This window comes from Hyperolius riggenbachi, chromosome 10, assembly GCF_040937935.1.
Source record: "Hyperolius riggenbachi isolate aHypRig1 chromosome 10, aHypRig1.pri, whole genome shotgun sequence".
In the NCBI taxonomy this organism is placed as follows: domain Eukaryota; kingdom Metazoa; phylum Chordata; class Amphibia; order Anura; family Hyperoliidae; genus Hyperolius; species Hyperolius riggenbachi.
This window is the reverse complement of record NC_090655.1, coordinates 50,706,680-50,721,076: the sequence shown is the minus strand read 5'-3', so window position 1 is coordinate 50,721,076 and position 14,397 is coordinate 50,706,680. Positions and strand designations below refer to the sequence as shown.

The window sequence follows — 14,397 nt, the reverse complement described above, 5'->3', positions numbered from 1 at the left end:
GGAAGAGACAGGGGGAGAGAGAAAGAAGAAAAGAGAACAAGCGATTGAATGGTGGAGACAAATTGAGAGGGAGGAGAGGAGGCGATAGCAAAAAAGGAAGTAGGTGCATTGGGGTAAGGGAGAGAAAGAAAAAAAAATGAATGAGGAGGGTGTGATGAATAGGAGAAACAGAAAGATGACGGTGGAGAAGAAGAAAGTTGGGAAAGGGAGGTAGAGAGAGATGAAAGATGTGTGTGTGTGTGTGTGTGTGTGTGGGGGGGGGGGGGGTGGAGAAGGGCGTGAGAGAGAGAAAAAAAGAGAGGGGGAGAGTGTGTGTGTGTGTGTTAAGAGAGAAACTTCTTGATATATAGAGATATAGAGTAAACAATGGGAGGGATATGTGCTTACTGGAAAAGGGCTTCAGTCAAGCACATACAATGCTACAATCAACAAAAAGGGATCGAGAAGCATACGGGACACCTGCAGAGGTATTAAAAGCTGAGGGATTGTGGGAACAGGGAGAGATAATGGAGGTAATTTTATCTTAAGGGGCCCATACACCTAACGATTTTCCCGCCGATATACAGCCGTTTCGATTACAGTGATCGAAACGGCTGTGAAATCGCCGCACACACCGCTGACAGAATGATCGGGAAATCGATCGTTCCCGTCGATTCCCGTTGACCCATCCGTGCTGAAGATTTTTCTCGGTCGCCGGCGGGTCGGGAGTGCGTCGCTGACGACCGACGCAATACAGCGGGTATACATTACCTGCTCTGGCCGGCGCGAATCCCCGCTCACTGCTGTCTTCTCCTCTCTGGTCTGGTCTTCGGCATGCTTCACTTCTTCCTGCCCGGCATAAAGTTTAAATAGTAGAGGGCGCTCTACTGTTTAAACATCCTGCCGGGCAGGAAGAAGTGAAGCATGCCGGAGACCAGACCAGAGAGGAGAAGACAGCAGTGACAGCGGGGATTCGCGACGGCGAAGCAGGTAATGTATGCGGGGGTGGGGAAGCGGCGGCAGCACCACCACAGATTGTGGACGGTTTCAGGCTGAAATCGGTTCACAATCTGTTTGCAGTAAAGGTGGCCATACGATCCCTCTCTGATCAGATTCGATCAGAGAGGGATCTATCTGTTGGTCGAATCTGATGGCAAATCGACCAGTGTATGGCCACCTTTATTCCTCTGCTCAAAACTGCACCTCCTAGGGAGAGTCCGAAACTGCATGGTCTCTGTTACCTCCTAAGTGTCAGTATGGACGCTGAATTCTTACCAGGGAGGGATGCGTGGTACCCCCTCCAGCTGCTGCAGGTTGAAGGCGTGTTTGGAGACCTGCCTCACCTCCCCATCCCATGCCTGGATTTCCTGCTTACGGGATGCTGAGTCTGCAGCCAAGATAGCGTCTATGGCAGTGGATACCTGGAAAGGTAGGAAAAGTCAGAAATAGGCGTTACCATTCAGAGACTAGATACATTAAATATTGATCCACACTTCCCTCTACAGGTCCCTGCATTTACAACTGAAGGTCCCCCCGCCCCACCTCACACACCTCGCATTACCCACCCGGTCCCTGACCATCTCTGGTAGAGTAGACAGCGCATCCCGCTCGATCTCCAGGAACTCCGGCAAAATGACCAGCTTCACTTCTTCCTCATACTCACACTGCTCATCGCTCATGTCAAACCCACCTTCCATGCCTGAAAAGAGAGGGGGGAAGTGAGGGGGAGAATTACAAGACAGCCAGAAGAGGGAAGGTAAACACAAGACACAATCATGATCACTGGCCACAGTCCTGAGCAGAGCAGAAAAACATAGTCTAACTTCAGTCCATCTCAGGCAGGGGTACAGGCAGCTTTAAAACACTGTTTCTTGAGGAGATTAAAGGACAACTGTAGGGAGAGGTATATAGAGGCTGCCATATTTATTCCCCCTTAAGCAATACCAGTTGCCTGGAAGCCCTGCTGATCTATTTGTATGTAGTAATGTCTGAATAACACCAGAAACAAGCATGCAGCTAATCTTGTCAGTTCCGTCATTAATGTCGGAAACACCTGATCTGCTGCATGCTTCTTCAGGGTCTATGGCTAAAAGTATTAGAGACAGAGGATCAGCAGGACAGGTAGGCATCTGCTATTGCACAAAAGGAAAAAAAAAAACATGGCAGCCTCCCTACAGTTGTCCTTTAAGGCCGGTACACACTACAACGCTGAAATGAGTTGTTCACGTACCTGCCATTTTGCATCTGCTCCTTTTGTGCTGCCACCTGTACTTCCGGTCGTCCCCAAACCGATCAGAGCCCGGCAGATGCATGGGGCCCCCAGTCGGATTGTAAAAAAATCAGTTGCAGTCCTACCTAGCAACAGGAAGGATTCTCATTGGTCGACCATGCACCAATGAGCATATTCCATGTTGAAGCAGGATTCTCATAGCTTTTTATTTGCAAACCAATGGTGTGCCCCATGCTTCTGCTGGGCTCCGATCTGCTTTGGACCAAAAGGCGGGGTTGTCAGCGGCGGCGGAATCGAATCTACACGACAGATGCGGTGACCAGTCTAGTGGGAAAGGACCCCTGTCCATTCCAACAGTCTTCAACTGCTTCTGCTTTACGGCGCAATCTCGATACAGTTGCTTGAAAAGGAGCCAGGTCAGGATTTTGCATTTTTGGTCCAGGCAGTCTGTGCTGCATTTGCGCTCTGATTGACAGAGTGAACACGTTCTATTAAAAAACTAGGATGCGTTCACTGTCCGATTTTGCATTCAGGAAACCACTGCGTTTTTTACTGCAGTGTGAGCGGGCCTTTAGTCACTTCCTGTCAAACCACCGCCAGTATAGACAGAAATAAAAGCCTGTCAAATATTCTAACTCTTTTTAAAGTTTACAGTTGCATGTCACTATTTCAGGGGTTTTTCTCTTAAAGTGGACCCAAACTAAAAATACAAGATTTCGGAAATAAAATCTATTTTCTAAATTATAATAATAAATAGCAGCCTTTTTTCAGCTGCATGAAGACAAATATGAAATATTTTACATTTATTGGAGGAACCCCTCCCTTCCTTTCATATTGCTGGGACAAAATCCGGCAGAATGGTGGAGGAGATAAAAAAAAACAAAAACAAAACACAGGCTGCTACTGATTATGTCATGGGGAAGTGATCTCTTCTTGTGTGAGATTTCACATAGATGACGCCCCTGTGAGGGAGGGTAGCTGATGACAAACACACCCATGATCTAAAACCTACTAAGCTCAGAAGTAATGGCTGCCACCCGTATAACCCTAGTTATGAAAAGAGAAGGGTGAAAAGCATGCACTGAAATGCTCATAGACTTGAAGGAGTGTTTATTTATCTTTGCATGTGTCAGAGTGAAGCAACTAAATATTTTGAATTAAAAAAATGTTTGGTTTTGGTCCGCTTTAACCTACATCCCATCCACACTGACGTGCACAAAAATACTTGATTTTCCTCGGGACCCAACTCTTTTCCTTATGTGACTCATTGCCAGGACAACTTAACCTCAGAGAACTGAAGTGAGAGGGATGTGGAGGATGCCAAATTTATTTCCTGTTAAACAATACCAATTGTTTGGCTGTAGACCATGAACAAGCATGCAGCCGATCAGATTTCTGACATTATTGTCAGATCTGACAAGATTAGTTGTATGCTTGTTTCTTGTGTGATTCAGACACTACTGCAGCCAAATAGATCAGCAGGATAGCCAAGGCAAGTGGTATTGTTTAAAAGGAAATAAATACAGCAGCCTCCATATCCCTCCCTCTTCAGTTGTCCTATCTCCTATGCCCCGGCTGGAGGTTGTGAAATCTTACCAATAGCCAGGCGAGTTGGTTTCTTGCGAGGCGGATCTCCCGTATTGGAACTGGAATCATCTGATTTCTGCAGAAGACAAACACTGAGTCAGAGGTTCACCAAGGGCGGCTTCACACTATTTCTCATATTTGTGATTCTGCATTTTGTGAATTTTCACATAAGATTCCTTTTTTTTTTTCTTTCTTTTTATACGAATTTTTTGCATGCAAACCAATGAAGATAATTTACATGAATGTGTATGTATTATAGTTAGGCGGTGGAGACAGATATTTAGTTAAAAAGTCAATTTTTGCAGCCAGGATACATTGGGCTTGATTCACAAAGCGGTGCTAACTGTTAGCACGCCTGTGAAAACCCCCTTAGCACGTCTAAACGAGCTTTTCGCGCGCAAAAAACTTTACGCGTGCAAAACTTTACGCGTGCACTAGACAGAGCGCAGGGCACTCCGCGTGAAGTGCCCATTAAAGCCTATGGGACTTAGCACGCGCATAAGAGTTTGCGTGCGGTACTTAGCGTGCGATCTGATTGAGAAAACCGGTGCTAACCTACTTAGCACCCTGGTTAGCGCGCCTAAAGAGGCGTGCTAAGTAGGTTAGCACCGCATAGTGAATCAAGCCCATTGCCTGGTACTTCTGCACAGCCCTAAGCATACTAACACAGGTGCCTCTGCAAAGCCCCTATAGGGCGAGCACACCATTTAGCGCGCAGGAGAGTTGGGTGTCCCCGGCACCACCATAGACCGTAATAGGAATTATGGCTAAAGCGGCGCTCAGTGAGTAACTTCAAAACAGTCAGAAGACGGAACTAAAGTTAACTTTTAAAGCACTGTAATTCGGCCACCAGCAATAGCTCATCGGGATGTTGTGGTGCGACGCAATCATCGGCGGCAGCTTTAATTCACCCGATGGCAAAACGCCAGCTCTCAACGATTAAGAGCTCCCGGGTGCGTCAAACCGCAACGCACCGGAAAGCAGCGTCGGGTGTGAAAGGTAAAATGAAAGTCTATGGACTTTCATTTTACCTTGGTTAATGCAAAGTTTCGACTTTGCGTTACACCGCAGAAAACGTGCTCTGGTGTGAAAGAGCCCTACGACATCATGATACCAGGTGCTTCTGCACAGTTGAGATATCAAACTACCACAAAAAAAAAACCTTTATATTGCGCTTTTCTTCTTCCGGACTCAAAGCACCAGAGCAGCAGCCACTAGGGCGCACTCTATAGGCAGTAGCAGTGTTAGGGAGACTTGCCCAAGGTCTCCTACTGAATAGGTGCTGGCTTACTGAACAGGCAGAGCCGAGATTCAAACCCCGGTCTCCTGTGTCAGAGGCAGAGCCCTTAACCCAGTACACCATACCAGGCACAGAGGAGACCCTTTCAAATGCTTCTCTATGAACTGAGGTACACTACCAGTTGCTTCTGCACAGCTGCAACACACTACCAGTTTACAAGACCTGCAGCTAACCCTAAACAACTGCTACCTGAGTATTTAAGTAAAAATATAAAATAGTAAAGCGGCTGGTTAAAAGCTACACAACCTTACCATCAACTATCAGTGATTTGATAATGGGCTTTACTGAGCTCAACCAAGTTCACCAACGATATCCACTGTTACCTGACCTCCTGGCTGCATCATGCCTGAAAACAACTGGGCTCATATGCAATTCACTTTTTCTCCTGAGTTTTCTCCTAGTTGATAATTTCAAACTTTATGATAGTACTAGGTCAATTGCAAAGTACTGAACAGTTATTCTACATTGAAGAGCAAAAATTATCTCCTAGGAGAAGACTAGCAGAAAACCAATAGAAATGTTAATGTTATATGGCTCCTAGTGAGCTGCAAATAGCCACGTCCCGAGCAGATTTCAACCAATTGCAATGGAGCTGGAGTCCTAGAGCCCTTCTAGTGCAGTCGGGGTGTGTAATAAGCAGCCGCACTGCTTGGTTATGCTTTGAGCACAGCAATACGATGTCGTAGTGGGGAACAAAGCTGGGAGGTTTTGGAAGCAGTTTTCTGGATTTCACCAGGACATATTATATTTACTAGGAGCTAAACTTTCCATACTCTGCCATACTCTGTAAATATTGGCTTTGGGTGGAGTGACTACTACAAAGTTGACATTATTTAGGCCTCTTTTCCATGGGCAGCTGGCAGGCGGTGCATTCACCGCCTGTCAGCTGCTCCCATTTGCCGGCCGAGTGCTTGCTTGTGCTGGGGACAGACCCCCCCACCCCCCATGAGATTGCATCTGAGCTTGCCATGCTGAGATGCGGCATGAGATGGTTTTTCCAGGGCTGTGGAGTAGGAGCAATTTTGGGTACTGGGAGTCGGTCGTTTCAATAAACTGAGGAGTCGGATGATTTTTGTACCGACTCTACAGGCCTGGGTTTTTGCCACCACTTGACACTCATGGGGCTCGATTCACAAAGCGGTACTAACCCAGTTAGAGACTTTAGGCGTGATAACCATTGCACCACACTGGTGAAAAGCCAGTTTAGGCGTGATAAGTTTAGGCGTGATAAGTTTAGATCGTGTGCAAAGCAGCGCCATTAAACTATGCGAAGTGCACCAGACTTTGCTAGCGCAAAACTTTTGATCAGCTGTGCACTGCGGTGCTAACCCAGTTGGTGCTATAGTTATCACGCATAAACTTATCATACCTAAACTGAGTTTAGGCGTGATAAAGGGCCTTTCACCAGCGTGCTAACTGTTAGCACCGCTTTTTGAATCAAGCACATGGTGTTACTACCGCTGCCATTTAGCTGCATTTTAACTGCTCTTACTGGTTTGGGGGTCCTCTTGAGCTGCAGGAAGGCGCGCTGGCCTGTCTTATTGTAGTGTCGTTCTACATAGGTTCTGCCAAATCCCAGGAACGTGTTCATGCAGATATACAGACCTCCATCGGATTCCTGTAAACCAAGATGACACAGTGGTTACAATATGCATTAATTTAAAGAGAAACTCCAACCAAGAATTGAACTTTATCCCAATCAGTAGCTGATACCCCCTTTTGCATAAGAAATATATTGCTTTTCACAAACATACCATCAGGGGGCGCTGTATGACTGATTTTGTGCTGAAACCCCTCCCACAAGAAGCTCTGATTACCGCGGTACTTTTGGCCGTTTGTTACCATGTAACAAGGTTCACAGACAGGAATTCGCTATTTACAGCTGTCTCTAACAGCCAAAAGAGCTAGCAGCAGCTACATAACCTGCCCACAGTAAAAATGTCACCATGTAATAAATGTCAGAATGTAAATCGGGGAGAGGAAAGATTTTACAATGAGCAAACACTGACTAAATCATTTATACATAATTATTGTAAAAATGAAGCACTTTTTATTATTACATTATTTTCACTGGAGTTCCTCTTTAAAGTATAAAGTATTGTCTGGCCACAGGATGCACTGTATTTAGCAGTAGAAATGGTTTGCTAAGCCATTGATAGATTAACCTGCTTAGTGGTAACTCCCAAGTCAGGCTGAGGCAGAAAACCTGCAGTTCAGAGCGGTAATCCTGAGCCTGACTTGGGGTAGCCGCTGGAGGGTATATGCAGAGACTATGTGCAGTGGGCTGTTTGTAGCTCACCTTTCTCTGATACAGATGCTGGCAGCCAGTCATCTTCCAGTCCTCGAAAGGCTCTTGATCCCTCTGGTGAGATTGCCGTCTGTCCTCATGACAACAATCTCACTATAGGGGTTAAACTGGTAGAGTGCCACCCGGTGGACAGAGGGAGATTTCCAGCACTGGATCCAGGGGAGGTGAGTAATGTGCAGGGCTGCCACAGATCTCTCTAGCCCTATGATTTTTTTCCCCCTTGCTTTAAAGGAGTTCTGTGTAGGTTAAAAAGTAAAACAAGCTGACACTTACCTGGGGCTTCTATCAGCCCCCTGCAGCGGTAATATCCCGCGCCGTCCTCTCCTGATGTGCTGTTCCCCGCCGCCGGTCCCTGTGTAATCACGCGAGTGATTACACTGCGGCTGTGTGGCTGAGTTCTCACTTCCGCACGCGTGATTAGAGCTTACTGCGCACAAGAAAACTCTTTACTGCGCCTGCGCAGTAAGCTCCAGATGACGTGAACGGGAGCGCGCATTATTCGTCTGTCGTCAGATAAATAATGCCCAGTGCTGGCGGCAGGGAACAGCGCATGGAGAGAGGAGGGCGCGGAGCATTACCGCTGCAGGGGGCTGATAGAAGCCCCAGATAAGTGTCAGCTTGTTTTACTTTTTAACCTACACAGAACCAATTTAAAGGTCTAAAAGATTGTGAAAAAATTGCACCGCTTTTAGACCGTAACATCCGGAAGTAATCATACCGCTAGGGAGGTTAAACCAACTTCATCTCTTCAAACTCACCTATTATTATTGCGCATTTATATATTACCTTCTGCAGTGCTTTGTGGGCACTTAAAATGATACTGAAGCAAAGAAAAAAAAAAAACTCAACTAAGGAGAGGGAGGGCTCTGGATCCTATAGAGCCTTACTGGGCCTCGCTCAACCCCCTTGCAGGAATTCAACCAACTGGTCAAATATGCCCTTTGGGATCCTCAGAGGGCTTCATAAGCATTTGTGTCCACGAGTGTGTCAGAAGATGGGTGCTCCGTATTGCGCATGCACAGTGCGGAGCGGCCCATCTTCGGGAGCACTAGGGGACATGAGTGCGTCTGAAGACGGGTGGCTCCGTATTGCGCATGCACAGTGCGGAGCGGCCCATCTTCGGGAGCACTAGGGGATATGAGCGCGTCTGAAGACGGGTGGCTCCGTATTGCGCATGCACAGTGGGGAGCAGCCCATCTTCGGGAGCACTAGGGGATATGAGCGCGTCTGAAGACGGGTGGCTCCGTATTGCGCATGCACAGTGGGGAGCAGCCCATCTTCGGGAGCACTAGGGGATATGAGCGCGTCTGAAGACGGGTGGCTCCGTATTGCGCATGCACAGTGCGGAGCGGCCCATCTTCGGGAGCACTAGGGGATATGAGCGTGTCTGAAGACGGGTGGCTCCATATTACACATGCACAGTGCGGCCCATCTTCGGGAGCACTAAGGGATATGAGCGCGTCTGAAGACGGGTGGCTCCGTATTGCGCATGCACAGTGCGGAGCAGCCCATCTTCGGGAGCACTAGGGGATATGAGCGCGTCTGAAGACGGGTGGCTCCGTATTGCGCATGCACAGTGCGGAGCGGCCCATCTTCGGGAGCACTAGGGGATATGAGCGTGTCTGAAGACGGGTGGCTCCATATTACACATGCACAGTGCGGCCCATCTTCGGGAGCACTAGGGGATATGAGCGCGTCTGAAGACGGGTGGCTCCATATTACACATGCACAGTGCGGCCCATCTTCGGGAGCACTAGGGGATATGAGCGCGTCTGAAGATGGGTGGCTTCATATTGCGCATGCACAGTGTGGAGCGGCCCATCTTCGGGAGCACTAGGGGACATGAGCGCGTCTGAAGACGGGTGGCTCCGTATTGCGCATGCACAGTGCAGAGCGGCCCATCTTCGGGACCACTAGGGGACATGAGTGCTTCCGAGGTCTTCCGAGGAGGCAGCAAATTTGAACCGGTGACAGCACTGGAACGCAGACACCGATTTAGGACACAGAAAGCTCTACGAGATCCCTCTCCATAGGCAAGTAACTGACTTTTTGGTTTTTTTCTAACCTCCTTAGCGGTATGATTATTTCCATATTTTAGGGTCTTTTTAAAATGTTTCAGACCCCAAAATCAGGAAAAATCATGCCTCCAGAGTCTCTGCAGCAGCCCCTGCTCTCACTTACCTACCTGGGCTCCAGAGCTGCAATTTTACCTCCGTCCTCCGGGTGGTGCTGTAACTATGTGGTAAAATCGATGATGGCGATCTCACCAGTTATTCAGAGCCTCGGAGAACAGGAAGGAGAACGGCTATCGATGCTATACTCTGCATTGAGCTCCTGGCGGCTAACCCGAGCTACACTCGGAATTACCGCCAGGGAGGTTAATTTCATCACAGATTTGCTTTAACTGGAATGCCTGGAGAAAAAGAGCCGTAAAAACAGGTCAGGAGATTTGGGCACAGCCGGTGCCACCATAGGCCGTAATAGGAATGACGGCTATAGCAGCGTAATTTGGGTGGGGTTAGAAGGTGGGGCACAAATTACACTGTAATTCGGCCGACAGCAATAGCTGGAAGCTGAATTCCGTCTTACCCCACTCTCCATGGCAGCCTGGAGGGGGAATAGTAATTAATGCCGCCAGGACTTGTGCAGGGTAAGCCTTTTAACGGCTTTACCCTGCGCCCAAATCTCCCGATGCCAGTTTCATAGGTATGCCTGGAGAAAACCCATGCAGACACAAGAACATTCAAACTCCATGCAGATTGTCCTAGGGCCCGCCGCCTCCTCCAGCAGCTGCCTGACAGTACTCCATTCACTGTAGTTTTATTACACGCTTCTGGTTGGCACTGATGATGCACTTCCTCCAGCTCACACTGCCAGTCACCAATGCGGTCCACACTCCGTCTCACAGCCCGATTAGCAGTGTGTTCAAATAAATATTACTACTGCATTTATCTCATCCTCTAGTAGAGACGCTTTCTGATAAGTGGGTAAGGCCACATTGCCATACACCAATCTCGATGTGGGAGGGGACAAAGCTGACCTATCACTCAACATTCTCCCTCTTGAGTCATTGGTGAGGGAGTGGTTCCGGCTGGCAGGTTCTAGAGGAATCTCAGTGTTCTCCCCAGAATTTTTTTTCCAGCTGGGTGGCATGAAAAAGTAGCCGGGTGGCAAGAAAAAGTAGCCGGGTGGGGCGTGATAACAGAATGCAGGGCCAGCTCTTCTCTGCATACAGCAGAGGAGAAGATGAGCCGATGACAGCCGGGTGGTCACCAAAACTAGCCGGGTGGAGCACCCGGCTAAAAGAGCCTGGGGAGAACACAGAATCTCTAATAGTCTTCAGGGGAAAATCAATGCAAAACATTAAATATATATATGGTAGAATACAGGAGAGGGCCAGGACATCTATACACAGTTTATAGATATTATATAGAATACACACTTGTCTCTGGCTTGTAGGAGCATAAATGCCATTACATTGGAGTAGGAGAAGTTGGGTAATATTCAGACATATAGAGAACACACCAGGCTTTGGCCTGTACAGGCACTACATATAGCAGAACTGCCTGTCACGAATGTAAACATTGCTTGATCAAACCAGTCAAATTAATGGAAACCTATTATATGCTATAGATGTGCTTATAAACAAAAGTTAGTGCTAATTTACTTCTAGATCACTGATCTGTCATGTAATCTGCAAATAAGTATCCAATCATTTTTTGGCCACCACTGTGGTCTCCACTGGCTAATTTGAACGGTTTCTCCTCAGGGCTGCAACTGTTGAAGTGGGATTGTCTGCCATGAAATCAAATTCCATTTGCCCACTGCTCTGTCTCTATCCTGACCCTGCAGTGCAAGTATTCCAATGTAATCATAAATGTTTTGGCTCTAGTCTACTTTAGGGGACCCAACAGGAAACCTCATAGGGTACATCTGCTAACATGATTGGATGAACAGCACACTCATGAACTGCTAGGTTGTAGTAAACTACGCCCACACTATTCAACCAATCGCAATGCTTCGTGCTGTAGAGGGTGCTGTGATTGGAGAACTGTTCCCTATGAGGTTTCCTGTTGGGTTCCCTAACTAAACTAGTGCCAATGTTTCTACTGTAACGAATTGTATCTGACTCAGCCTGGCTCTATTTTGTACATTTCCGGGGAGAGGGAAGTTTGTTATTTCCCTTCCCACATTCCTGATCCTCCCTGATTGGCTGAGGGCAGTTCAGTGTGACAAGGCTGAAAAGGAATTACACCTCTGCAAAAGCTGCTGAAATGTGACCTATGCTGTACTCACACGTTTACAAAGCAAGCTAGATATGACAGTGATGTTTCTACAGAGCTCACATGGGAGGAGGGCTAGCAATGAATACATTTCAGACAGAAGAAAAAAAAAGTAAGGTAGGAAATGCCATCACAATTGGCTTCAGTCAGAGGCAATAAATATGGAAATGCCTGGAATAGTTTTCTCTTTATTTACTATATAAAATTTACTGAAATCAAAATAAGGACAGCACAATACGTTATGTAAGTAGAACAATTATGTATCTACTTATATATGTTCTTTTTTTATGTATAGATATTATAACTTTCCCTGCTGCTTTAAGACAGCTTCCGCACCCCTGTACATAGTCTTGTCATTAACTGTCCTTCAGAGGGGCTTATAATATAATCTCTGCCAGTCATATGGTCCATTGTAGTCTAGGGCAGAGTTACCCAACCCTGTCCTCAAGGCCCACCAACAGTACATGTTTTGCTGTAAACCACACACAATCACAGGTGAGGTAATTAGCAGGGGCGTTGCTAGCCCCAAAGATCAGTGGCACCTGTCATGGATGTATTCTAGGATGCCCCGGATGTCCCACAGGCAGCAGTACTCACCTCCGGTCGCTTGGTCTCCAGATTCTGTAGACATATTCTCGCCTAGGCTTCTCCCATGAAAATGAATCAGATGCTAAAGCATCTAGTGTCTGATACTAAGATGCTAGGGGGAGAATCGCCAGCTACAGAGGATGTCTCCAACATTTTGCTGGGCAGAACTAGTTAGACTGATGTTAAGTTCATGTAAATTTGGCTTCACCCACATTCTGGTGCATGACCACACCCATTTTCCAGCTGGAGTGCCCAAAAATGCCCCTGATCTCTTAGGATCCAAGCAATGCCCCTGTTAGTATTGCAGCAAAGTTTATTAACTACTTCTGTGGATTTATACAAATCATGCAGTGTTGGTGGGCATTGAGGATAGGGTTGGGGAACACTGGTCTAGTTCCAATTTAGGGGGAAGCCAAATAACTTATCTGTATGTTTTTGGGATGAGGGAGAAAACCAGGGTGCCTGGAGGAAACCCAGTGTGCCCAGAGGACCCCCTCCCCACAAACACAGGGAAAACATACAAACTCCTCTATAGTCAGTGTAGACTGCTCTGCATGTACAGAGGAAATGGCTGGCAGCACATACAATACACATCTGTATGCAAGTGGCATTAGGCTAGTACCAGGTCTCTATAGTCAGAGCATTGTGCTCTGTATATAGAGGTACAGAGGAGATGGCTGACAGCACCTACACTATATATACTGTATGCAGGTGGCACAGGTCACATACCAGGCCTCTATAGTCAGTGTATACTGCTCTGTCTATAGGGCCACAGTCAGGATATGCCTGACAGCACATACACAAAGTATATATAAATAGTACAGCACACTGATCAGACTCTGGCTTGCAGAGCAGTGTACATAGCTGAGTATAGAGGAGTACAGGGGAGAGGGCTGTCAACACACACTCAATATTTATACAATATACAGAGGCCACACACCGTGGTCTGGAAGGAGAAGGCGCACTCCTCCTTATGTACTCGGTCTCCGGCTCGGGGGACGCGGATAGTCGGCAGTACGGACACCAGTGCCTCCTTTACGTCCACCATGACTCCGGCTCCTGCAGCCTGACTGCGCCTTCTTTCCGCTTCCGGTGACGCTCTGTCCCGTAGACTCGCTGGTAGCAGGGCTGATCGCGCGGCCCTGCACACAATGCGCACGCGCGGAGCACATGGGCCGCATTCTGGAGTGCAGAGTACGCACGCGCGGAGCGTAGGCGAGGATGATGGTGGGAGCAGTACGCATGCGCCTAGAACAATGACAGTACAGATTCAGAACAATGACAGCAGGTTATTGAGAACCTGTCACTCACGAGCAGAGCAGGGAATTGGGCAGTACTGCGCTGTGAAGCTAAGTACACATACTAGATTTTAATCGTCAGAAACAATCAGTCAGTGCCTGAGATGGTTGTTGGTGATCATGTCAGGTAAAGGTTGCCCATACATCTAGCGATGATGGGCAGAGTCGACCAACAGACAAATATCTCTGTAATCTAATGCTGGGCAACCTGTCCGATACCCTGCCAGATCGATTCTGCGCTCAATATCGTCGGGGAGAACAATGGGAGCAAACGAAACACTGATTATTTGCAGGGACGAGCGGGAATCGATCTGCGCGGACGAGCGGTGACGCGCCGGCATCGAGCCGCTGGCTTGATACCGGCGCGTTCTCGAGCCGTGTATGCCCAGCATAATATGATTAGAGTAAGGGCCAGTGCACACCAAAACCGCTAACAGAGCCTCAAAACGCTAGGGGTTTTTGGAGCAGAAATCAGCGATTCTAGGCATGTTTAGAGACGTTTTTTAATTACAAATATTGTTACAGTAAAAGCTGTTACTGAACAGCTTCTGTAACAAAAACGCCTGGAAAACTGCTCTGATCTAGCGTTTTCCAGAGCGGTTTGAGCGTTTGCTATACTTTACATTGAGGCAGAAACGCTTCTGCAAACCGCAAAAGTGCTGCAGGACCCACGTTTACAATTTGTTAAAAACCTCAAACCGCCGGTGTGCACCATCCCATTGAAATACATTAGCCAAGCGTTTTCCCAGGCGGAAGCGGTTTGCGGATCGCTTCAAAAACCGCTCGGTGTGCACCAGGCCATAGAGAGAGGTCTGTCTCATGGT

At 47.6% G+C, this 14,397-nt stretch overlaps 1 protein-coding gene across 2 annotated transcripts in view; it reads right to left on the bottom strand.

Moving 5' to 3' along the window:
• The window catches only part of USP5 (ubiquitin specific peptidase 5), a 46,922-nt gene extending 33,539 nt beyond the window's left edge, over positions 1-13,383 (bottom strand). Inside the window, exons 1-5 of one of the 2 annotated variants that reach the window (XM_068258507.1) lie at positions 13,216-13,383; positions 6,589-6,714; positions 3,806-3,872; positions 1,545-1,678; positions 1,255-1,400 (exon numbers count right to left, since the gene is read on the bottom strand). In XM_068258507.1, the coding sequence (XP_068114608.1) occupies positions 1,255-1,400; positions 1,545-1,678; positions 3,806-3,872; positions 6,589-6,714; positions 13,216-13,323 (581 nt within the window). In that variant the 5' untranslated portion in view covers positions 13,324-13,383. The remainder of the gene's footprint in view (positions 1-1,254; positions 1,401-1,544; positions 1,679-3,805; positions 3,873-6,588; positions 6,715-13,215) is intronic. The other variant, XM_068258508.1, reaches the window with a different exon arrangement.
• Between the last annotated feature and the right edge of the window lie 1,014 nt (positions 13,384-14,397).